We start from the raw sequence: 26,005 nt of genomic DNA, 5'->3' as shown, positions 1-26,005 counted from the left end.
GGGGCCCATCTAAAAAGTGAATGAGACACCTTGTGGAGGAGGGGGGGAAACCCCCCCCCCTAATTTGACCATGTGTCTGAGAGGTGCATCCTCATCCAATCAGACTCTTCTGACATCTTAATGACTTTTTTTTGACTGATACACATCGGTTGCCTTTTAGAAGGATTGCACTGATTTCAGAACATCACACAAAAGCTATCAAATATTAAATAAAACGATGTGTAACGCTGTTTAATGGGCGTTTACACCACTTTTGTAAACGGATACCTCCACCTTCCTTTGACAGGGGTCTCACACTGATGCCATGCGTAAAGCGCACCAATCGTATAGGAAGGGAGTGAAATGGAAACACTGGTGCAGACATGTCTCTGGCTAAACTTTGAGTCACAACATAATGTTTGTTCCAGCAACACATTTCTGTCAATCTGGTGAGGGAGTTTTTTCCCATCCACCCCACTGAACCACTTCAAACAGTCTCACCGCTCAATTTAGGCTACAATGCGCACAAAAGTAGTGTCAATCACGTCTGCCAGTAAATGTCTTTTTTCTTTTAGGTTACTTATTTTAGCAATAGTGTTTTGTGCGTTAACGTGAGTGCAGTTTACAGAGTAAGGAGACTGACATTGATCTCTTCAGAAGGTAATGGGTTAATCATAAAGTGTAGTGTGCCTCTGTGCCTGGCTTTTCCACACGGGGGAGAGGCTGGACCAGACTTTATCAACTCCTGCCTAATAATTACCCCGATTTGCTACAGCTAGACAGGTAGGAGGGCTTAGCTGAGTGGTTCTGTGCCTGTCAGATAATCTAGATTTGAGAGCAGTGAATAAGAATATTTCCTCCTAAAAACAACATACCTTAATTTATACCTTATATCCTATATATAACTTGTCCCAGGACATTATTTTTAGTGGAACTGGAACTGTCTTTGAACTTTATTTGGCTTAAAAGACAACTTATTAAATCATCATGAATAATCTTTGTACGATGTTGAAGTGCTGCCATGGCCCACATAAAGTGTCTTTTTCTTCATGACAGCATCTGACAGAAAGAGGAGCTTCAGAGTGTGATTCAAAGCTGACAGGAAGGCCTGTTTTCAGACTCCACTGGGGCAGACTAATTACCCAAAATCATACTATTGTTGTCTGAAGCCAGCTGAGAGTCAGAGCAAAGGTGAAAAGGCCTGTCCCTAAGGGCCAAAGAGCACTTGTAAAAAGCCATAGGTTTCTCTTTCATACCTGTGTGCATTGTAATCATCTCGGTGCACAGCCACAGTTACCCACAATATATCTCTTCTCTGCGAGGCTGGACTGGTCTGGACTCTGAGAAAGAGAGGAGGAAATAGAAGGGGTGAGACAAAAAGGAAAAGCTGGGGGGTGACAGGTTGTTAATTTTAGCTTATTCTCACAGGTACCTAATACTTAATGCTTAGTTAATATGTTAGTTAGTTAAAATAGACATATGAACTAATGTATCTTGAAAATGATCAGTTGGAGACAAATTGGAACTCTGACTAACAAAGAGCATTCTGATGGATGACACAGCTCACAGAAGCAGGTTTCATGGCTCTTAAAACAACTTTACACAGAGCTCAAACCGATTCTGGCTGGAATTTGCCACCTGACCCCAGCATAATTAACAACCACTCATTTTTAGAGTTATGGGAATCATTTAATCATTTTACTGCTGCACATTCTAAACCGAGTCATCTTCAAGTTAAAAGTTTACTCCGTTTACTCCGTGTGTAAACCATACTGTACTTGTAACCAGGGAAGTCCTGTTGCCTTTCAGTACCTGTAAATCAATGAGTCAAAGAGTGTTTGATCCTGGTGATCCGCTGTGCGGGCCCCAGAATAACTCACATATCACATGACCTATAAAGGTGGTCTACCTCCGGCCCCATGCCACCTCAGACAGCATTAAAGAGACCTGAAGAAACTGCCTTACAGAAATGGCCATGAAGCACATAGCTACTCTTATTGATCACAGACAGTGCAGGATTTTTGGCATCTGCATGTACCAAAGTTGAAAAAAGAGGCTTTGTCCCTTTGTCCCTGTAAGAAAAAATCTAATGGATGCAGAGATGACAAAATCCTCGCTGAAGCGTGTACCAAGAAATAAATCAATAAGGAATGATGTCAGAAAAGGTGTAAAATTCAAGTGTTAAACAAAGACCTTTGGTTCAGAGAGACAGAGAAAAAACACAGCTTTTCCTAGGTACACAGCTTGTGACTGTTTGCAAGTAAACCCCCTGTTTAGAGCAGAAAATGTGGGGAAATGAAGTCGCCTCTGGATGATCATGAACCTTGATCCATTGAGTTCAAGTGAGAAGGCCTAGACAACTGAAGCTGATCCCTTCAGCTTTACAGAGAGGCCAAGAGAGGTAAGCAGCAGCACAGGAACAAATTTTAATCATGTTTCTTCAGACCATAGCCAGGTCAATTCGCTTATTTTTTCCTCGTTTTTGATTAACGACATTATCTGAAGAGAAAGACTAAAATGGTCAAATTTGCTTTGGTCATTGTTTTTACTGTGGGATATGTCTGGTTCGGTGCACAGAACAAGGCAAGGCTGGAAAGTTTCTGCATTCATCTGAAATGCGAGTTTAAATCTGAGTTTGAATGATGATGGACATATAAGACATATAACATATAAGTTCAACTTGGAAAAAAGAAACATACTCAGCTATATGGCAGTGTGTTGTTTTTTTATTTGTTGATTGGTCATACATTGTGCCACACATCATTTCCACATAAGTTCAAACTTATGTTGAACACAAGTTAGTAATAAAAGTTTCGTATGTCTTTTTACTTGCCTGTAGGACACCTTTCAAAAAGTTTGATATGGAATGCCATTGACGTTTTCACATGCATTACAGTTCTTACTGTGACCATGCTAGTGTGGGAAATGGCTTGTAAAATGTTGGCATGTATATATAATTATGTATAATGTACTTAAAAAAGTGAAGCACTTTAAAACAACCAGACATCAGCAACAGAATTCCCGAGCCAACCACACCCACTTCCGAACACCATAAAAATAAATGAAAGGAAAAAAGAAAAAGAAAAGCTGCACACCGCCATTGTGACGATGTCTGAACAAGTGGCACAACTGTCTGCAGCTCACGGTACCAGGTGTCAATCAACAGGCAGGTGTCAGTCATGTTGGGACAGATGACCGGCTGTCAGGCGGTCTGCGGGAGACTGTATCCATTCACTGTGAATGAATGTGTTTCCCTGTAGCTCTGCTAACAAGACAGTAGCTTGGATCCAAGTGGGAGGATCTTTACAGGCTTGGTGGACCCTGAATATATCCAGGTAAGGTAAGAAGGACTAAAATATAATGCAGACATTTCTTCTTCTTGTAGAAGTAGCACACACTGACACAGTGTCTGAACACATCTGACTAAATGTTCCCACAGATAACAAGATTACAAAAGATGATGATTCAACAATAAGCAATAAGTACTAATGCTGAGTGTCTGAGAACCCAGCAGAAACTTCATGAATCACTGCACGACCACCTTCTAGCAAACCACTTTATTCTGAAAGGATGGCAAAGAAACAAAGACAGGAAGTGAGAAGGAGGGGCGCGGGTTGATAACCGAACACAGACTATTCCCCAGTCACACACGGTCTTTTAGTCCCCATTATGCAGCACTGTAGAAACCATTAAATTCTCTAACCTCATCCCCTAATCGCCCTTTGCATGACCTCAGGGGATTCAGAGATTACAATATTTCAAATTAAGTTTGGGTGTCAAAGTTGACAATTTATCACCAAGGTATTTAACTCTACATCTACACAGACTCTGTGAACACTCATTGGCTCACCACTGGTAAAAAGATTCCCAGGGGAGTCCTGCATCTCACCGTACTTCAACCACAGAAAGAAATGGGTGTGTGAGACAGTCAGTTATTAAGCCAGGCAGCAATTAGGCCTACACGAGAGAAGGCAATGTGGACAGCTCAGCAATCCTTTGGTCTCTGACCAAGAGGAAGTCAAGATAATAACATAATGCATTCCCAGCCATGAGAGAAAATCAAGTCAACTGTAGAAAGTCATTTTGGTTTCTTTGGTTCCAATTACCATTTTAAAGGATGTTTTGGTTAAACTGTAATAAAACTCTTTTGTTGGTCATCCATTAAAATGCTTGGGTGGCATGCACAGCATTTAGAATTGTTCAGCAGTTACTGTACATCACTACTGATTGTGGAATCCGGTCACTCAGTTCCCCTATAACAGGTAAGGCCGAACATCCTCATGTTTGAAAAGACGTTGTGCATCTGTACATAGGTATAATAAACTGTACAGTATTTAATCTTCAACCTTATATATGTAAAAAAACTTTCTTGTATACATAATGTTATCTCTAAATGTAGAAAAGCAATTAACATGGTATTCATGTATGAAATATCTCTTCAGGCTCCACTAGCAGCCAACAAATTTATGTTACACAAAACAGAGTATAACGTACAGCAGGATTTTACACATTCAAGAGGACAACTCGCTGCTGTTTTTGTATTGCCCTGAAATAATTCTCTCAGTTTCAGACTGCCCACTGCTTAACTTCCATGTGTCCTGCCTCAAGCAGAAATGACTGTGAGCAAAAGCAGCAGCAGGTAATGAAGTCTGACATGACTAGTCCTATAAAGCTGTTCACATTTAACAAATAACGTCTGTGTATACCTACCAAAGCAAACCAGTGCATAAGAAATCACAGGACACTGCTGAGTCATATATAGTAAGTCATACTGTACAATATGTGATAATCAACCATATGTGAAATGGTCCAGTCTGTTTGCAGTGACTAACTGTTAGCATCGCTCATTTGATGATAGAACTTAGCAAATAAGATGTCATCGTCAGTTTTCAAACACTGTGCAGAGCCAAGTTGTTGCAGACATTACAGTGTTCAGCAGTAAGCAGTGAGAGCACAGCGCAGCCTGGGAACACACAAAGACCGCTCTGTCTCACTGCAGCTCTGCAGCAGGAAAGAGTGCTGTCATTTCCCTGGATGATGAGAACTCTACAGGTGCACTCAGTAAATGAATGACGATGATAAGCAAGTGACTGAACGTTTAATTTTAGGCAGGTAACTGCCTCAGCTGCTGAAGCACGTGTGCAGTCTATAGATCTATAGACTGCTCTTACTCCAAAGCCATGGGGCTTTTTATATATTCACCTAAAAGATCTTAACAGTCCTCAAAACACTTAAGACAAAAGTTCTGTCAAAAAGTTCCTTTATAATCAGTTTGACAATAAAGCAAAATGGAGAAATCCATATTAATTGTAGCTAATGGAAGCTCATTGCAATATAATGCTCAATTATTCAATTAGTTTGTTCTTTTCGAAAATTAACAAACAATTTCTATAATTTGACCTTTAAGTCTATTTATAATTCACAGACAGAGAAAAATCAAACCAGTTTGCCTTAAGAAAAATTAAAAACAACCATTCCAATTAATCAATGTCAAATGTTTACTCAGGGAAGACTGATTAATTCCATTCTGTCTTTACAGGATTATGTACATTTTAACACATTTCTAAAAAAAAATTTAAAATCAAATAAAAAGAATTTCATTAATCAAGTGGTTTTATATGTTTACACAAATTCATACATTTTAAAATGACATTTTGTTTCATGTGTTAAACACATTTGTGTGAAGTGGTTAAACGTGTAGTACAAAACAATTAATTAATTTTCAAGTTTAAATCAAAAACGATGTAAACGACAGTCAAAGGCTTTTAGAACCACTAAGTATTATTTTACATCAATGTTCAGTCGTTCAGTATTAATCCTTTCACAATCTTCTTTGGAGTTCTTTCCAATAATACTTTTTTGACAGGATGTGCAGAGGAGAAAGTGTGACATTCCTGTGGGGATTACTAAACCAGCAAGAATGTGTTGCAGGATTATCCTGGTGGCCACCCGTGGTCTTCAGCATCGGTATCATCAAATGATAAAAGACAGCAAGAGGGTCCAGAAGTCAAAGGTAGAATGATCAAATAAATAGCTTGAACAGGTCTCCATAGGTTCATTAGTGTCAGTGTGAAGGCACACTGTGATGACCTTGGGACCTAAAGCTGGTAGCAGAGGTAGAGGAAGAGGCGAGGAAGTGAAGATAGTGAGAGGCAACATAAACTTATTAACCCTCTGCAAAACAACCCCTCCTCAGGTAGTTTAGGCCACAGCACATCCACAGATTAAAAGGGCAGATGGAAGAAGAATGGGGGAGGAAAAAAAATCATATTTAAAATGCTACTTTAGAACATGGAAATGAAAGAGATGGTATATAGTTTATTTTCATAATGAAAAGTGGGAGGAAAACATCAGCAGGACATGATGAATAAGCAGCAATAAAGCAGCTTTGGTTCCTTGGTGGTGACACCCTGTTTTTTGGGTGTAGCATGCTGTCCCTCTGTAGTTGTTACTCTTTCTTCAGCCTCACACAGAGCTGATGCTCAGGGGTGTAAGTGGCCAAATGCAAGCTCAGGGTGAAGTCAAACTCTTGAGAAATTGCTTCCATACTTCTGGTCCATGTTCTCCAAGTCATTAGCAACAACACCATCAGAAGCACTGGAGGGTGTTAAGAGCCTGTTATAATATGACCACTAGCACATCTGGGAAAGGTCTTACAGCAGCACAGAGCGGAGCACGTAGAGTTGGGAAAAGATGGTGTCATTCAGTGCTTGTCTTTTGATATATTGAAGACAAGAGACAAGCAGCAAGTCACATGAGAGCTGTGGCAGGTAATTGTCCCCGTTAAAGCAAACCAGATGGCGGTCACATGTTTGCTTTCACAATCTGGGACTAAATCTAGGGACAACTTCGAGATCCTGCTGCCTAGTTAGTTTTGATGGGCCAAAAGTTGTTTTACCAAACACAGAAACTGGGTGGGAATTAAAAAATGTTCATCAAGATGAAGCTTTAATCATGTTCACAGATATTCCAGGATGTCATCTATGCCTTGAATACAGGAGGGTGCAGACAAAAAATAAGGGACACATGACAGAAAGGAGTGGGGAGAAGAGGCAGAGAGAGAGAAAGAAAATTAGACAAAACATTTGTACCAATAAAACTAAAATTTAAAAGTAATATTTAACCCTCAATATGAAGCTGTACGTATGTCAGGAAATGCTGTTTGATATATTAAAACGTAAGGCTGAGTTACAAAACTATACATTCTGCCTAAAAACATTATTTGTTAACAGAGCAGAGATACAAAAAGCTGAACACAACAAAAACATATTTTCTTTATAATTATTCAAGCCAACACCAGAGTGAGGATGTAATAAGGGTAAGAGATTTAAAAGAGAAAGCCACTACAACAATGATACCATGCAGTACGCTGATTGACAATAAGGTGTTTTCACACCACAATTTAGAAGTAAAGATGGCTACTTTTCACTGAACCAACCACATTATGTTGGGACTACCGGTTCAAGGTAATCAACACCAAAAACAGAGAGAGAGCAAGACTAGGTCACCCCTGCAGCTTACACAGTTAGTTAAATAGCGAAAAGGTCACTGTCTGAACCTGATGTAGACGACACTTATTTATAATTCAAAGCTTACCAGGAATACATGTGTAACCAAAATGAATACTGTGGACTATATTTAAGAAGCTGAAAGACAAATCCCTAATATGGAAATGTAAACGTTATGGTTGTTTTTAAAATTAATGGTAAACCAGGGCCTCCATAAAGTCCAAACAGGAAGCTGTCCAGGAACGTTTACTCATGTTCTATGTTCTATCAGTAATAGAGAAAACACAGCTGTTGAACTAGGAAAGACCAGCTGTTTAGGAGACACCCTCAAAAGCAGCACAAATTTATTTTATTCTTGATGGTAAATGACCACAGAGGAGTATGAGGAGTATGTGTTTGTTTTTGTTTTTTTCTTAAGTACAAGTTAAAGAACCACAACATGTCATTTATATTTACTGTTGGCCATCATTTTATTAGGTGGAGACAGCAATTATCCTTCAACATCTGTAGCCTGATGCCACATCCAAGACTGAGAAATGCCCATGGCTCAGAGGACACTGCTAACAAGTGTATATGTGTGGGTTTGTCTTTACACCCAATGATGAGGACAAAATGATTATTCAATCTTCTTTATGGAGAAATGAAGGAACTGGGGTTAAAAAAAAACAATCAACATCTGTTACTAAGTGAAGAAAATGAAAAAAAAAATGATAAATGAAATTTGAAGGAAAACAGAAAAAAGTTTTATGGGCCATAAAACACAGAGTTTGAAATGTTTTTGTTTTCTGCAATGTTGTAAACATTGATTTAGAGTCAAATGCAAAAGATTTTTTTTCCAATGAAAGAAGACACTGTCATGTTCACACTAACCTAATGTGAGCAATAGAAGATCTAACTGTCTCTTTAATTTCTCCGTCCAATCAACAATAATAAGCTTTGCACTAAAATAAACACAATGAAATATAATGATATAGGTTGACTAACCTGCAGTGTTAAGACTCTGAGCATGCAGGGTGAGGCAACCTTCGCTTCCATCTTGGTTGTTCGTCTTCATCATCTGAAAAGGTCTGGTCAACAGGGATGCCCTGCGACAGCAGATTGTGACCTGCAGACAATATAAACAGTTCATGGTTAACCTCCAGAAAGTCCAGTTATCTTGAAAGAAAAATAGATTATTTATTTATAAAAACAAAGCTGGACTGAAATATCCTCAGCTGCCACTAAAGTCCTATTATTTTGATTGTCCCTATCCTTCATGTTCATCACTTAAACCGATTCTCTGTCAGTGTCATTTGTTGCAGTTTTTGGGACATATTGCCTCAGATAAGCTTTGTTAACCCTATACAACCCCACGGACCCAACCCCACACCTTGAGTCCTTCATCAGTAATAGAGATCTGGGATTCCTCACAAGCCTGGTCTGGTATAATCGTTTATATACAGAAAGACAAAACACACCTTTTTGCCCTTTAACACTGCTGATAGCCCATTCAAATTCAACAGATGGTGCAGTTGTGTTAGAACAAAGAAATACTTCGGCTGAACTGATTGAGAGATAAAAACGTATCAAATCAAAGGACATTCTCACTCAAGAAGAAGTCTTGTCTGAAACCTTGGGGAAGGTGAGGAGAGTAACAGACAAATAACCTGGACCCAGTTTTAAAAAATTAAAAAATTAACCTTTGCTAGCGGCATTTGCAGGATCATGGAGTCTGGCCTACGTATTTTCTCTCAGACACATCCTCTCATCACTAAACTCTCTCTAAACTCTCCTCTCCTTTCATTCACCTCTCTTTATCTCTTCTATCTTTAAATCACCCCATTGTGAGTGATTCCTATGTTGTCACTATCAGATACTAAACCTGGAGGGAACAGGTTAAAGAAAGCCTCCACCTCTATTCAACATGATAACACAGCCTGAGGCACAAAAGTTCACAGGGGTAGGGCGATGTCAAAGGGGGATTGTGAAGCCCACTACTTAGTTTGGTTAGATTTCTAAACATCAGTCTCCTGCGGTGCTGTTATAGTGCGTGATGAGCTTTTCAATAGCCACATGGGTCAGGACTCGTTCTGAAAACAGCAATATCAGTCAGACCTCAAATTACTTGTATGTTTGCATTTATAAATACAAAAGCCCACTGTGGTTGTGTACTGTGTGTTTCATGTACTATGATCAATTTGAATAAGCCTTTGAATTAATCAGTTGCTTGGGTTACCAGACCAAGGTTGCACAATATAAACATGGAGGAGTAACAATGCATTAGGCACTCATTAGCATAATAGCAGCCATTGACGTAAATATATGGCTTGTTTCCACCAAGAGGGAAACACCCAGAGACTGATTTGCTGGATAGCTCCGTTGGTATAAATACTAAAAAAAATAAATACCGGTACTAAACAACTTTGGAAACACACCCACGATGTTAAAAAACCTCAAAATGTCAAAGGATTAGGGAGTTTCATTAAAGCATGAGGATACAAGATACAGTGAAAATACAAGAAACCACTGTAAAACTTCTGGTGTATGAGACAATCCCTGTACAGGGCGATCTCCATCCATCTTCACTGAAGCCCGAGTGGGCGGGTGTATGTACTGTAAATGTGTGTGTGTGTGTCTGTGTGTGTGAGCGAAAGTGCAGAAAATTACAGCCAATCACAACCTGATGAAGTCACCACAACATTAGTGTGTTTAGCAACTGTATTAATCTCTCAGGGTGGCTTGAGTTTGGCTCTGAATACAAACACGGCCATTGAAAGAGCGATCGGTGGTCTATCCCAGCAGATTGTACAGGGAGGTATGAATCAGCACATGTGACATCACGCCTGCTCTGCGTGATGCAGGAAAGGGGGAAGACCACCTCACGGCCGGCCGTGTTGAAGCAATCACAGCCGACTTCCCTTGCGTGAGTTTATAGCACTGAAGTGTTTCCCAGAAGCCAGCTACCCAAGGGCACATTTCTGTGCGTATGTGTGCTTTTAAGTTTACACTCAAACCCCCTGCTTAAACATTCAATTACATTCAACTGTCTAGTTTACTGGACAGTAAAATCAGTGAGATGAAAGTGAAAACTCAAGGGTTTCAGTAAAGAGTCTGCATCATGACTAAATCACATCGTGACCTATGACATCACAAACGGTACCGGGAATAGGAGAAAATTTGCCATGTTCAATGCTTGCACACCCTGCTCCACCGAGACATGGTGCATGTGTAAGAGAGTGGATAGTGGAACATAATGTGGTCACTGTAACATTAACTAATAAATAGCATGAAGTGAGTACAAGAAAGGATACAACAGCATTGTCTAGAGCTGTAAATGACAGTATTAAACATCATTATTCCTCATTATCTGATTGCTGCCTGTTTGCTCACAGTTTACCATGCAGCACTAGCAGTATACATTTTTCAGGTATGATTTATAAGCTTAGGTTAAAAACAAACAAACAAAACACAAAAAATAAAAGCTATAATAAAACATTATCAGCATGCTAATCAGCTATCACCACTCCGTAGACTTTAATAATGCCTCTATCACCAAAGGGAAAGGTACTTGTGGTTTTTCTTCTTGTCTCACACATACCTTTGAGAAGAAGCGTCGCCTCCTGAGATGGATGGATGCTTTGGACTGTCTCTCCTTGTCTGTCTTGACTACCGTCTTCACTCTGTTCTGCATCAATGCCACTGAAAGAAAGTGATGGAGAGCATGGAAAATAATGTAACAAGTCAATATGCTTTTTCAGAATACGGCATCGCCTTTTACTGTACTGGCAAAACGCTCAGCTGACCAGCTTTCAATATTTCACATTATTGACCACAAGGGATGGTGGCAAAGCCAGAGACATATGAACAGAAATCCTAAGTAAAATCTTCCATCCATGCTCTGCAGCCTGTTTGGATGAAAGATGCAACTGATGTTTAGAAACAGTTATATGTGTGTGTGGTCAATACTTGTGCAGATTTGCAACATGGTATGGAGCTATATGGAAAAACAAAGACCTGGATTTGGATTCACTTTTTGAATGGACTATATATGTGTATGTAAACAGAAATGCTTCCTGTGTAAAAAAAGAAAAGTAACATGTAAAGTCTACAGACCTTTGTAACCCCCTTTTAACTCTCTGCTGGTCTTCAGTCTGGTGGAGCTGGACTGCATGCTGCAGGCCTCTGATCTTGGCTTTCTTTTCATTCAGCACCATGACAAAACGTGAGTACAGTTCCCTCTCTAATGTCTCCTTAGCCTGAACCTGCTTCTGCAGCCTGATGAGGAAAAGCACACACAGACATTAAATGCATCTTTCTAATAGTAATTTAGGAGCAATGATGGTAGTGGTAGTGACCACAATCCTCCATTTCTAACAAAGCTCGATTAACAAGCAGATACACAGCAACAAATGTATAAAGAAGTGCATGGCATCACTAAAGCGAAAAACAGACAAGTGAATCATTTGAACATTGTTCCTGGAAATCATACGCCCAGCTTGCAACACTGGGTGGAACCCACAGTTGGCTTGAATGAGTGGCTAGTGATGATGTCAAAGTGGGTGACAATTTAAAAAGCTTGCATGCAAACAAAACAATTAACAAGTAAATACCAATGCTGAGCATCTTAAGGAAATGATTGCAGTCTGTCAGGGTATGTTCCTACTCATCCTTACTCTCTGAGAATTCGCTGATGATCCTGTTTCAGTCTACGGTTCTCCTCCACCAACTGTACATTTTCTGTCTCCAGAGTTGTGTTTCGCTTTAGGGACTGCCCGATCATCACCTGGGTCAGTTCTAGATGATCTGGAGATGGCTGGAGCTCCACAGAGCCCAAGTGTACCTAAATAAGGAGGGAATGATGAGAGAAAATGAGGGATGAAAATGGCGTAAGACTCAACTTTTTTCTCTGAAAGTTCAGTTGAACAGTTAAGAAGCTCATCAAGCACTCACACTTAAGGTTATTCAGTGCACAGCACATCACAGATTAAGAGACTCTGAGCTGCCCTTGAGTACCTGTGGATCTTCTAGGTGAAGCCGGAGGAAGTTTACTCTGGCAACACAAGCAACAGACTAAAAACATCATGCACATGCTCCACTAGCTTCCAAAATCAGCTCACAGTGAAAAATGACTAAGCATTTACACCCTCCTGCAATACAGAAGTGTAACAAATATTGCATAATATGTTCTTTGAAGTGAGAGACTTTTATAAGATGATGAGGTGTTTTCTTCTGTCTGGGAGAAACACAGGAGGAATTCATCAGTCACCAGTAACATATACAAGTGAGAGCAAAGTTTCCTTTCTGATGATTCCTGTCACTGACTGTTTGGAATCACAGAGAGGCTTCAGATCTTAATAAAACATTCCTCATTTGGTTTGCATCTTGGCAGTAGAGACAGACAGAGGCAACAAACTGTCCACAGAAAAATTGCAGAAATTTTACTTGATGTGTAAAAGTTTCTAAATTCTGTTGCAGACCACAAAATTAAAAATAAGAAAAACTGAACCTATTACAGCAAACCTACAATAAACCACAGACAAAAAAAATCATTTGCTTGTTGCCTTGGAAATTCATCCAATCATACAGACATACATACTGCTAATGATGCGCTGAAAAACCAGAAGGTGATACAGTGCTAAATCTTCACAGGGTTGCACCGAGGTCGCAGACCCACTGCAATAAAGCTGCCATCTTCAAAAGCTCCCATAAAATACTTGTCATTTTTGTCCTGGGCTGATGCTGTCCTGGCAGGCCACACAGCTGTTTTCCCCTCTGCTGGTGAACCTGAACATGCTTCACTGAGTGGACACTGGCTCCCACAGATCTGCATCCTTTGCACTTCTGCTCTTTGGCACCTTTTCTCACCATGTTATTTTATTTCTAATATTTAATTTCTAATTTTGAACAATTTTCAAATATTTCTGCTCAAGTAAACTCACGCAAAAAATGCTTTTTAAAACTCACATTTACTGAACTAAGAGCTAAAAACATAATAATTTGAATAATACATTAAATATAGCTTAACTGTGATCATTTAACGCATTTTCTACACCATCACAGATCTTTTTGCATTTGTTCAGCTTCTTCAGATACACATTATGCTGCCAGTAGTCAGACTGATCGCAACAAGGAAATCAGCGATTTAACAAAAGCCAGCTTAATAGGATCAAAAAACAGAGGAGACCACCCGGGATCCAAGTGGGATGAGGTTCACAAGGACTCATAAAAATCTATAGCAACACCAGATTGTCACACTGATCCATTGCAGGCTCCTCTAATGGAGCAAATCTGTGTGACACTGAACTCAATGAATGTATGATTGACCACCATTAATGTGTAAGTAGAGACCTGGTAAGAATGAGTAATGTGTGTCACGATTAACATTGATGTGTGCAAGTAATCAATCATGTCAACTTTCAAGTACCTGTACCTACACATTATCTAAACGCACACATGTAGAGCTGCACAATTTGTGAGGGGTGATAGCCCTGATCTTTTTTCAAACCTCCCTTCCATCTTCTTTTCAAACCCCTGCTCACTTCTGTACTATCTGTACCTAAATCTTCGCTCCAGAGGAAAGTCACTTGGCAATAAATCAGCCACGTGAGAATAGATAATATGAAGGCTTTGAACTCTGATGTGGCAGGAACACTAATATTTTCACATCTTAAAAGAATGCTGTCATGTCCTACATTTAGTGTACAAGTCACAATCCATACTAATGACTGGGACTTTGTCAAACTTTGTCATCAAGGATTGATGACACTGTTTAGGAGCATAAATCTTCCTGACCAGCATGTTAACATGGTATTACCAGCTGAAGACACCAGATACAGACATCTAAACTCCTGGAGGCACAACCTTTAATTAACGGATTAACATTGAAAACGGAACTCAGCTGCTGTTTATTTATTCTAGTCTGTTTTTTTAAATAACAAAAGGTTGTGTGTTTCGCTGTCTTTACTTTCAGGGTTTTTTTTTAAAAAAGACCTATTGCAGTAAACACATACATTTTCCCATCACCAAACGTTTACCTTTACTGCATGGAAAGAGGAAGGATTACACCAAACAGAGTATATATCTAGTAGTGCCATGCTAATTTCTATATACAAATGTTTGATCTTAATTTGTCAAAAACAGAAGAAGCCTGAAAGAGAGGTCTTTATTTTCTAGAGTTTGGGCTTCTCTCTTGAGACACAAAGATAATGTTAAAGGTCAGTCTGCATGCTGTGGCCAAACTCTGCCAAGGTGTGGGAGGTCAGACTGTGTGTCTGATGTGCAACCCACTGACACATTTTTCTGCAGTGTTTCTCAGCTAAAAAAGCTAAAAAAAAAAAAAAACAATAAAATAAGAATAAACTTTGCTTTTTGTATGATGTTTAACACAATGTGAAAATGTCATTTCTACCTAGAACCTGCTACTAGAGTTCACAGCCTTAAAATCTATTTGCTTGCTTAATATGTGAATATTACATGTCAGGATACATTTGTAAACATCACAACTTGGTCCGGTGTGTGTGGCCCAACTGTTTATTTGCGTGTGTCCCCAGATATTTAGCCTGACCACTAAGGTCGAAACATTGACATAGGTGTGGAGAACAAAGCCGAGACGATGCTGTCATCAGTGAAAACGATACCATAGCACATGCTGTGGGCACAGAGGACACAAAGATTTCCTTATCACACCATCCAAGACATTTTAAACAGATGTTTTTTTTCAAAGATCAGTAGAATAACCTTCCTTCTAAGTTCAGCCTTGTTCACACATTAAACACAAAATCAAAAATACCAAAATGTCTGAGAGCAAACTTTTTCTCCTTTCCTATCTTAAAATAACTATTGTGTCCTAAGGAACAGGGAAGTGAGTGGGTGAGCACAGTGCATGATGACAAAGAGACAGTGTTCAAGGGTGCTCTGTATGGGAAGTGTGGGCATCAAACAGAGATCAGCTTGTCCATCAGTCCCTACATCCGCAATGCAGAGGCGTGAGTCCAGATAAAGCACAGGAAGTGAGGGGCGACAGTCCTGATAACACAAACTTTCACATAAACGACAAGCATGCTTCAAGTGCAGAGCTAACTAGAGACCAGATAGAGGTTTATGAAATACTTTATTTCATAAACTGTCTAGACTGACTACAAAAATAACTGAAACCTGTCCTCTGAGTAATACAAACTGCAGGCCTGAGAGGTTGGACTTTCTGGTTATGCCAGCAGGGGAGATGCATTGGGCAGATCAGACTGTGGTTAGTATACAAATCTGGCTCCCAGTTGTGCCATATTTTCCCAGACACTTAAAGCAAAAAAACTTCAATACAACTGTAAAAGCTAAACATGCAACCAATTTGTCTTCATTTTGGCCTTTGGTGTTCGGGGGACAGCTTATTTTTGTATTTTCTATAACCACAATAAAAGCATTTAGGCCACTTGAAGCCATTTAATGAATTTACCAGAAATGGATTTGATGAATTTCTATCCAAACATGGCCACTGTAACATTAAATATGGTAATATGCAATGGGTAGAGCTGAATTTTTTTTGTGAGAGATCGCACAACATTTCAGCTTGCAACACTTCTAGCTATATACTGCTCAACCGCTCAGCATACCATGAGGAACTACAGGCAGTTACCGGCATGTTTTAGATTAGATTTGCTGAGGAACATATTTGGGTTTAGCACCATGAGCTGTGCAATAGTGATTGGAGGTTGAAGACAATGTATGCTCCACAACTCCTGGACTAAGACTGTGCTGAAAAGTATACATTTATATCTAGGCCACAGTCTTAGCAATCACCTCTAAGGGTTCTGTAATATGCAGTATGACGGTCACGTGATCAATCAGTTATCCAGAGGCTTCTTGTAATTTTCCAAACGTCGTCACTTTCAGACCAACGTTGACGGAGGGGGATTAAAGCTATAATTCTTGACAGTCGCGGTGACCGAAGCCACAGGATTCTCGATGAGTCTGAGTAAATGAATGTGACGCTGATTATTCAATGTTTTATGTTTGTCAAATAGAACTCGTGTTATAGTTCACAGGGGATTCTAGCTACACAGTGTGTGACTCAAGCCACAAATTTCACTGGAGTGGTTCATGTTCTCTTTTTCTGATTAAATCTCTCACCAAATTCTGAAGTGTGAAATTACCCAACATACACTGTAGTGTTTGTTTGTACATTCGCAGCCTGGATTTGTCAACATTATTTTGTAACAGTAAAATCTCTAAATCATTTTTTTAAACTGGATGATTAAACTGAACCAAAAAAGGTATATAGATTTAATAGGCCAAAAATAGTGACGAATGACAAAACATTAAGGGGTGACCTGCTTCTTTACTGGATACATTTTCTCCTCCCTATATAAACTGATTTTTTTTAACTTGTTGTTACTTGATAATTTCTTTCTTTTACTTTATGGTCAGTTTTATGGCAAAACTATTATATATCTATATGTGTGGACTGATTTTTTGAAGAGGCCAATTTTTAGGACATCTTAAAGCCACAGCAACAACTGACTGACAACCAGGCCAATGCATAGACAACACTAAACTGTATATATATAGTTCAGGTTTGAGTCCTAAATACTGCAGAGTCATTCATTCACAAGCACATTAAGTAACTGTTCTGGTGAGTATGCAGGACTTCTTTTTCCCACCAATGACAGATTGGTACATAACCAGACATTAAGGAGGAGATAATATCACGTACAACACCTGCTTAGTAATAATTTTACAACAAACAGCCAATTACATTCATCATTACAACGTTTAGGGTCATATTCATAAAATATTAATGTCAGGTTAAGTTCACCACCTGTTTCATCTCTAACTTTTTTTGTTCTATTCCCAAAGGAAACCTGCCTAATTTTTGGTCATTTCTTTACCCTTAAATTATCAGCCCTGGAAAATATGTTCTACTTTTCAACCTTTTGACGTGTTCAAAAAAAGGCAAAGGAGAGAGAGTAAGAAAAAAAAGAACAAGAAAAGAAGCAGGTGTTAGACAAGAGTGGTAGTTAGTGCACTTAAAGCAAATACTCCCCCATGAATTCTGAGATTACCACACACATCCTGCACACAGTGATGATTAGTGTCACCAAACAAAGGAGCACAGATTATATTTTTAAAAAGCACATGCAGGGCTGCAATGATAAGCCACTGTCAGTCGACAAAAAAAAATGCAAAAAACCTTATTAATGTAAAAACTGAAAAGTCAGATTATGACTGCTGTGTATTTGCTGCTGTTATTATCACATGGGATCATCAATTACAGTAGAAAAAAAGTCCAGTCTGGCAGTTCAAACATGTGCAGCAGTCTGCACATGTTTGAACATGGACATGTGGGCACACTTCTATTACACAGCTCACAAACAAGGAGAGCCAGGGGGGAGTTGAAGGAAGAAAAAACTAAAAAGGGTCAAATCAACTGTCATTTAACATTGTTAGATGTGGACGGCCCTGTCCATAAATCCTGTTTTTATGGTCTCTACAGTGTTCCTAACCTCCTGGCCTTCATCCTCTGGTCTCCTCTACCAGCACAGCATCCCAGGACCTTGAGTGACCTGCTCCCTGAAGGCAACAGCACCCTCTCACAGTTTGGAAGAATAACATCAGAGTCCACTGAAAGCACCATGACCTGTACTTCATCAGTGTCACAGTGTCACTCACTGCGAACTGTGTAAAAAAAAAAACATCTCTGCACAGTATATAACAGACGTCAGCTACAGGTTCCTGTAAACTTTATCTCATTTAAGGGTAGCTATTAGATCACTACATCATACTGTTGTTATTGGAAGACTATTAACAGACTGAATGATTCCTATCTGTGTCTTTTTTCCAAAGTGGGCCTGAAGGCAACCTTTCTAATTCTGCTATAATCTGTGGAGACTATAAACCTTATCTCTTCAACAGCCCCTTGTAAAAGAGAACAGAATAAAAAGGTTTCCTTTGTATTTTTGTTGCATGTCGTAGATGCATTCATCCCCGGGGACCAGTGACAACAGGAAGGCCATGATGCTGTGGAATTCAATGCTGCTGTACTAATATCTTGACATCACTAGAAACAATAACTGATTCAACAAAAACCTAAAACTGCCTTCATCAAGCAGCTTTACAGCACATTCATCCCCAATCATAGTCACATGCTGAGTATGGAAAGCTGCAACTCAAATGTCAAAAATATGAAATGAAATCTTCTTTTATAAAACACCATTGTTTTGTTATTTTACATAAAACAATATAAGATTTGGTTGGGCTGGTCAAGTGCATTTGCTTTTAAATACTTTTTCCTCACCGTAATGTTGCTGCAGGTCTTTTGATAAGACAGATGACAATGATCTGGAGTAAGGTGGAAAGAATATTCCTCCTTGTCACTTCCTCTCCTTCCTCCTCCTCCTCCTCTTCCTTCACTTATTGTAAGCGCTTGCAGAAGATCCTCCACATATTTCTCCCTCGTAAGTCCCATGTCACTGGCTTCTCTTGTCACCTCGTCCTCTGAAACTGACAGAATAGGGCACTGATCAAACATCCAATTTTCTTTTAAAGGCATTTTTCTCATTTTTGCTTAATTTCAAAGCTGTACAGTTGAGAGAATCTGGGCAAAGAGATGATAGCGGAAAACTATAAACATTAATTATGTAGTAACACGTAAATACACGCGAACGCTGATTTGAAAGGAAGCATGCAGAGAAACTAAGAGGAATGTCATCAGCTGTTGCACAGCTGCTCATGTGGGCTTAAAGGTCCCAATTAAGACATCAAACGCAGAAACAGTGAAGACCCAGAAGCCCGCACAGAGCTGCCACAACCCCATCTCTACCTGTCAACTGTGCAGATGGACAGCAATTGAAAACTAGGGAGCAGTTATGTTCCAGGTGTCCTACAGAATACATGGTCATGTACATATGTAACACACACACACTGGTTTATATATACAAAGACAAGCCTTGTAGAATTTAATCTATTTTCTACACCTGTAAGCTGCAGAACAGGAGTGCAGAGGGATGATAAAACAAGGTCACCTCTAGACCAGCATTATGAGATGGAGGTCAGCCAGGTGCCAACACAGTCTTAACAGCCTGATGAATACCAGATAACTCTGCTAATGCAGGATGAGAGCATTTTAATGATTTGTCTACATTTGAAATCTTTACCTTCTCCAATCCATGCTGAGTTACCATCAGTGAGAGCTAATGTGAACCCAGCGCCAAGGTCCACAGCCCAGTCCACTCGTAGAAAGTAAGGGGTGCTTGGATCACTGGTTAGAGTAATCTGATGGACAACACCGCTCATGTCTCTCTTATGGCCTTCCGACCTGCATAATATAAAAGACATCAAATTAGAAACTCTTAAAAAAAGATGTTATAGCCGTTTGTTTTAAAAGCAAAACCCTCCCTGCACTGTGCTCAGGGTGTTTGCTTTAAGGACATCATTCAATGAGAGCCCTCCAAACAGCTTTGTAAGGTTGTGTTGCATCAATGTGATTCATTGTTTTACTTCTTGGATTTGGTAATAAAAAGTCCCTGTGTGTTGTGTGTGCAGTGGGGGTCTCTCTGAGTCAGTGGGACCACACGGAGATTAACAGGTTCTGGCAGATTTTTGTGTGTGAGTGTGGCCTTCTAACTACCAGCAAGGTAATTACATGCTGTTAAAGATAAATAGAGGAATATTACTGAAAAGGCCCAGCCGCTGTCTGATTTTATCCAGCACGTACATACATACAAATGTGTGGAGTAGGTGTAATTCTTTTTCTTTCATGACTTTGCACAAGAAAATTGGAGCTTGGAGACACTCAATTGAGAATAAATGTAATGTAAATGTAATATATGCATTGAGCTCCCTAACCATATTATTCAGATAGTTGTGCACATCAACCAGCAAAGCAAAATCTGCTCCCAGGCTAATACCTTCACTGACTGACTCACTGCTACAATTAATGTTAAGTGTTTGAAGCAGCCTGTGTTCATCTGGGAAAAAGCTGATCTAATGGATTACAATATGATCCATGCTACTATCCTGACCAGCTACTGATTTTTTTCTTCTTCTTCAACTGCTTGAGAAACTTTTACTTGATTGTGGATGTTCATCAGAAAATGTGATTACAGCTTCCACGTGAAGTGAGAGGTGAGCTGGACAGCTTCCCTACTTAAATACAGGGCAAGTGTGTGGGGATGGAGGGAAAAGGACAGCTTAATTGGCAGTTAGCCAAGCTGGACATGTTTGAAAAAATGAAAATGAGCGCCTTTGGACACTGTGCTGTAAGTTAAGACGTGACAGCCCCCCTTTTTTTTAGTATTCTTTCTATATATCCCATACCCCGCCTGCCATTCATGTTGACAGAGCAGGGAGGTCAAGGTTATACAAAATAAGATGCACGGCAGAGATCTGTCAGTGAAATACACATTTACCCTCTACTCATACACACCTCATAGACACATGCAACAAGAGAACAGTGCAACAGATTAAAGTTGACCCTTTGTGCTTCCAAAGGGGGTGTGGCAGGACTAAGGGGCTGAACAAGATGAGGGAGCTGAAGGCATCAACTTTAACCTCATAAAGTCAGCCCAGCTACTCATTAGTTACTGTAACATCTGTTGTGCAGGGACGATGACCCTCTGGTAATGACAGAAGGACACTTCAATTAAACAAACAGCTCTGTCTGTCAGAAATGGAGAGCTGCAAAAAAAACCATCAAAGCCAATCCTGAAGTTTCGCCTTTCGCATCTGTTCAGTTAGTCGACCAGCAGAAACGATCAGAAGACTCTTAAATCATGAAGTAAAGCTCTGCCACAGCTTTGACACATAACTTTTTATCTTCTTTCCTTACTCCTTCTGTAATTCTTTGCTCAACCTTCTCATTGTCATTTCTTCTGCATTACCTCATATGTAAACTGCAAGACATAATTCTCTATAGAGGAAGTTTTAGGCAAACGAGTCACAGAGGCAGCCTCTAATTATGCATCTTGTGTTTTCAATGGGGAGTTCAGGTACAGTATAAAAAGCCAGTGGTTAACTGTCTCCTTAATTGGCCCAAATAATTAGGCAAGTCGTCTTGCTGTCCTTTCACTGGTCTTCCCCCTCGTGCTTTCTCCTATACTATAGATTCAAGACAAAAAGGAAAACTCCTTTGATCAGTTCACTGTTATTTGGACCAGTCAGCTGCAGCAAGGACTTAACACTACTGACCAGCCCAACTTTTCTATCCCATAATGCTTCGCAGAGGAGGAAGACGTGTTTTGTTTAAGAATCAAAATTAAGTATAAAAACTGTTGTTTCCAGTATCACCTTCCCAGCAATCAATCTCAATCTCAAAACAAACATCTAGGAATGCATTTAAAAAGTTTATTCCTAAAAGAATTCTGCTTGACCAGACATACACTGAACTGTAGTAGCCTAAAATGGATCATCAGGGCACTGAGAGCATAACTATATCACATTAGGACTGTGAGCTGTGTCCATCTACATTTGAGCTACATTTGAAAGCAGATTTAGATTCATCTGTAATCTTACAGCAATTTATGCAAAACATTATTTATGTGTGGTTTACAATCTGACACATTTCTTCTTACATGACGGCCTCTCTAGGAGCGCCTGAGAATGAAGGGTCGAGGGGGGATTTATGAAACATGGTTTAAATGCAATCAAGATGCTGCCGTGGCTGGTTGAAGGGAGGGGACTTCATTGTGAAAACTTTGAGAGAAACGTGGACCACAAAAATCTTAGTCTTACGTCACCCAGGACAATAGCATCTACTGAGCTAACAGTCACATTTTTCCTACAATTAAAAATAAGGATCATTTTTGTATTTGCTCTAATATGAAGTCTACATCTATTATTTTCGATGCACAATTATCATTAAACTCACTACCCTGTCGCCTAAACGCACAGATATTTTTTTGCAGAGCCGAAATCACACGGCACTTCCGGGTTTTGCAAGTGCCGTATAAAAGTTATTACTGTAAACAATGCAATGGCCGCGTGCAAAGTCTTATGCCGTGCTTAAATCGAGCCGTGCTTCTTTTACATGGACACAGCTTTATATTAATTAGTTGGGGATTCCACTTCATGTACAGATTCTCCTCAAAAGAAAACTTACGGTATCGTATGAGCTATTTACTGCGATGTCCAAACGGAGCAATGTTTCTATGAAACTACAACCACTGCAGCTCCTCTTCCCTTGACAGCTTCAACTCAACTGTCAACCTTGTTCTCAGCCAATCAGCAAAAACATTTTGTCGGCGCATTACGTAATGACGTATACCGTCTTCGGTTACGTTACGTAAAGTCCAGAGAGCAGGAAGTGTGATGTGGCTTTGATTCCCAACAAAAATGGTAAGTTTGCTTTTTTGGAACAGCTTCTTCGGTTTTTTTATAGCGACGTTTGCGTGTGGCCACTAACGTACCATCTTTATTGGCAGTACACTGTGACAGCAACTGATGCTTGGTTTGAAGTAGGACCTATGTGCTAAACTACCGAGCTTCTATTAGTTAGCTAAGATAGGCTAAAAGTTCAGCTAATGTAGCTTTTCCATCGTGTTTTTGTTCATAAATAACATGGTGTGAGGCATTTATAATATCGTGTCATTGCGGATAGGTGTCTAAAAGGCTGGTTAGATAACAGTATAGTATTACTAATCAATAAATACGATGAGAACGAGCATCGTAATGTTTTGAGGCGTGTGCCACGTAGCTGCAGCATAGTTCAAGGATCAAGCATGCATTGCATACGATTAGCATTGTGAGCGTGTAGTGATGTGTTATTGTTATACTAATAATAAAGGAAATCTGAAATAAAAACATTTTATAAATTCGGTGTATTATGTATTTATATCTATACCAGGAGTGCAATTGTTGTTAAATTTAAGAAACGAATGGAGACAAAACTAACATAAATTAGTTGCAGTGTTACAGCAGCAATGATTGCAGTAACATGACACTAATAACAGAATAAGAGCTACAGTGAATTCAGTCCCTACAGTTCTCATGATGTATTGCTGTAAGCTGAAGAGATCATGATTGTACTAAATATAACAATGTCTTTTATTTTACAGTCAGCCATTTTCAACTTCCAGTCACTGCTAACAGTGATTCTCCTCCTGATCTGTACCTGTGCCTACATCAGAGCACTGGCGCCCAGCCTGCTGGACAAGAATAAGACCGGGTATGATGAGATACTTAACACTGATGAAACTGCAACTGAAATCTCTCTGTTGGCTCTTAAAATCAAATCAAACGGTGTAGTCAAATCATTAGTTTTGAATTACTGAAGCAACACGGCATGTTTTTGCCTACAGACATGCTGTGTTGCTTTAGTTGCTTCAATAAAGACTTGATACAAAGAATCTTATATTGTCAATGGAAAAATATCGTAACATCTTTTAATTTCAGTCATTACTAGTTATATAAACTGGTACAGCAGTCTGACAGTGCTAACGTATAGCTGTAAATCATGTATGTATTGTACAGATACTTTTAAATTGTCCGTCCTATTGAAACGTGCTGTTCCTAATCCAGACACTTGCTTATGTTTTAAACTAATAAGAAGCTCCTTGTTTAGCAAAGTAGCAGATAGCCTCCTTTTCTCCATTACAGGAACATTGTTATTCTTGGAAGCACAAACTCTGTGATTCACTTCCAATAATTCTGGCACAGCCCAGAACATCCACACACACAGATACACACACTATTAGAAAGGGATGGACACAGTCTTCAGGCAAACACATGAGACTGAGAGTGGCAGATGGGAGGATTTAATACTTTTCCCTCTTGATTTTATTTGTTGACTAAGGCGTTGCTTTGATTTTGTGCCACATATTAAGTAGATAATTCTTGTGTAGCAGGGAAGGTCTTACAATCTGGGGGAAATTTTAGTGTTTTGTACAAAAAGTGTTATTTAAGGAAAATGTAACATTTACACATAGCCTATTTTGAGCCAGTAAAGAGGAGAAAAACACAATGGGATGCTGACACCATCTGGTCAGTATGAAAGTTAAGAAAGCTGACTTTAAACATGCACACATATACACTGTCAGACACACTCAGAAAAGCAAGGCCTGGAATGTCGCATTTGCCTCAGCTGTCACCAGAGATAATAAGACATCCTCTCTTCCACTGTGAACTGTACACTCCTTACATGGCAAAGGGCATCTGATGTCTGTCTGGGTTTTGCTATAAGTGGATCACAGTTCTGTTGGCAGGGTAGCATTTTCCAAAAGATCTTCTACTGTCTTTTTTTGTTCCTGCTTGTAATTTTTGAATATTATTTCACCTTTTAGGCTTCTAGGAATTTTCTGGAAGTGTGCCAGAATAGGTAAGCCTATCATACTTAACATAAAGTAATATTTTATCTTTCCTTATTGAAATGATATAGCCTTGAAAATCACAATATTTCTCTCCTTTCAGGTGAGCGGAAGAGTCCCTGGGTCGCCTGCTGCTGTGTCATCATGGCTTTTAGTATACTGTTTCTACAGTAGCAATCCAAAGAAAACCACAACGGTGGAGAAATCAATAGACAGCAAGGCATGGACTTTTCGATCCTAGAAGCACAATAGGACCTCCAAAGGTTGTCGCATAGATAAAAACAGACCTGTCATCACATAACGTAGCCATGGAGAGACAAACCTTTTTCTGTGTGAGAGGCGAGGTGAGCTGATAGCCCCAGATTGTGTCTGCATCCCTCCACAGACTTCCAGGTCTGTTCTTGTGTTTGCTTAGGTGGAATGTTTACTCTGTGTGTGTATGTTGGGGATCAGTGCTTTGATTTAGTTTTTTTTTTGCCATCTGTGGGATCAAATGATGCATATTTTGTCGAAACATTTCAGACAGTCTTTTCCCCTTCAAGTTTGTCACATTTGCATCAACCTGTTTGAAACTCTCCACAAAGGGGACCATCATACATGTCAAATCTGTTAAGGGATTTACACGGTGACTTCTGTTAATATCCCTGGCCCTGGTTGTTATATGTCAAAATGATGAATAGATTCTGCAGGAAGCAATGGTATTGTAGCTCAATGGGTGGCTATAGTTGTCCTCGTAGAGCTACTGATGTTTTAAAAGTCGTGTCAGTTTGCCACTATTTATTAAAGAACTTTTGGGTAATGTGGTTTCTGACTGATTTTGTCACTTTTTGAGTTGTAGTGTTTTTTGCCTGACACCTGTTTAAACCCCTGTTGTGAAGTGTCATTAATAATGACTTGTAAAATATATGATGATGATTAATCTTTTGTCAATCTTCATTTTAAAAAAAAAAACATAATTATAAATACACTTATGCAAAACTAAAACTACTGCAGTTCTAGTTGTGAGTAGTTTTCCGTTTAAGTGTAGTCCTCAAGGCTCTTCTCGGAGTGGGGTAGGAAGTGAAGAGTTTGCGATAACCTCCTCTCTAACCTTGCAGTCAACACTCATCTGCACAAGGTTTACTGCCAACGTCTGTACTGACTGTATCACATCATTAGACATCCCCAGATATCTGTCTAGAACGGAGTCTCCTGTATTCTGACATGCAGAAAGAAGGGCCTTCATTCAAACCAAGGAACCTTTAAATA

At 39.5% G+C, this 26,005-nt stretch overlaps 2 protein-coding genes across 4 annotated transcripts; one reads left to right on the top strand and one right to left on the bottom strand.

The window, feature by feature from the left end:
- Positions 1-1,206: 1,206 nt before the first annotated feature.
- LOC114441607 (DNA repair protein XRCC4-like) lies at positions 1,207-22,672 on the bottom strand. 3 transcript variants are annotated; one of them, XM_028414606.1, is made up of 8 exons: positions 22,555-22,672; positions 19,613-19,773; positions 18,754-18,959; positions 12,140-12,306; positions 11,580-11,741; positions 11,065-11,165; positions 8,472-8,592; positions 1,207-1,319 (listed from the first exon to the last, which is right to left on the bottom strand). In XM_028414606.1, exons 2-7 carry the CDS (start codon positions 19,749-19,751, stop codon positions 8,480-8,482), a joined length of 888 nt encoding a protein of 295 aa, XP_028270407.1. In that variant the 5' UTR covers positions 19,752-19,773; positions 22,555-22,672; the 3' UTR covers positions 1,207-1,319; positions 8,472-8,479. The 3 variants fall into 3 exon arrangements, with proteins under 3 accessions (XP_028270407.1, XP_028270405.1, XP_028270406.1); XM_028414604.1 differs by lacking the exon at positions 1,207-1,319 and adding an exon at positions 4,529-6,966; XM_028414605.1 differs by lacking the exon at positions 1,207-1,319 and adding an exon at positions 7,009-8,136.
- An 11-nt stretch (positions 22,673-22,683) lies between these two features.
- Positions 22,684-25,561, top strand: tmem167a (transmembrane protein 167A). Its single transcript, XM_028414607.1, has 4 exons — positions 22,684-22,790; positions 23,510-23,619; positions 24,734-24,768; positions 24,861-25,561. Exons 1-4 carry the CDS (start codon positions 22,788-22,790, stop codon positions 24,929-24,931), a joined length of 219 nt encoding a protein of 72 aa, XP_028270408.1. The 5' UTR covers positions 22,684-22,787; the 3' UTR covers positions 24,932-25,561.
- The last annotated feature ends 444 nt before the right edge of the window (positions 25,562-26,005 follow it).

Source organism: Parambassis ranga, chromosome 9, assembly GCF_900634625.1.
Source record: "Parambassis ranga chromosome 9, fParRan2.1, whole genome shotgun sequence".
Taxonomy (NCBI): Eukaryota; Metazoa; Chordata; class Actinopteri; family Ambassidae; genus Parambassis; species Parambassis ranga.
This window is presented reverse-complemented; position numbering and strand designations above follow the sequence as displayed.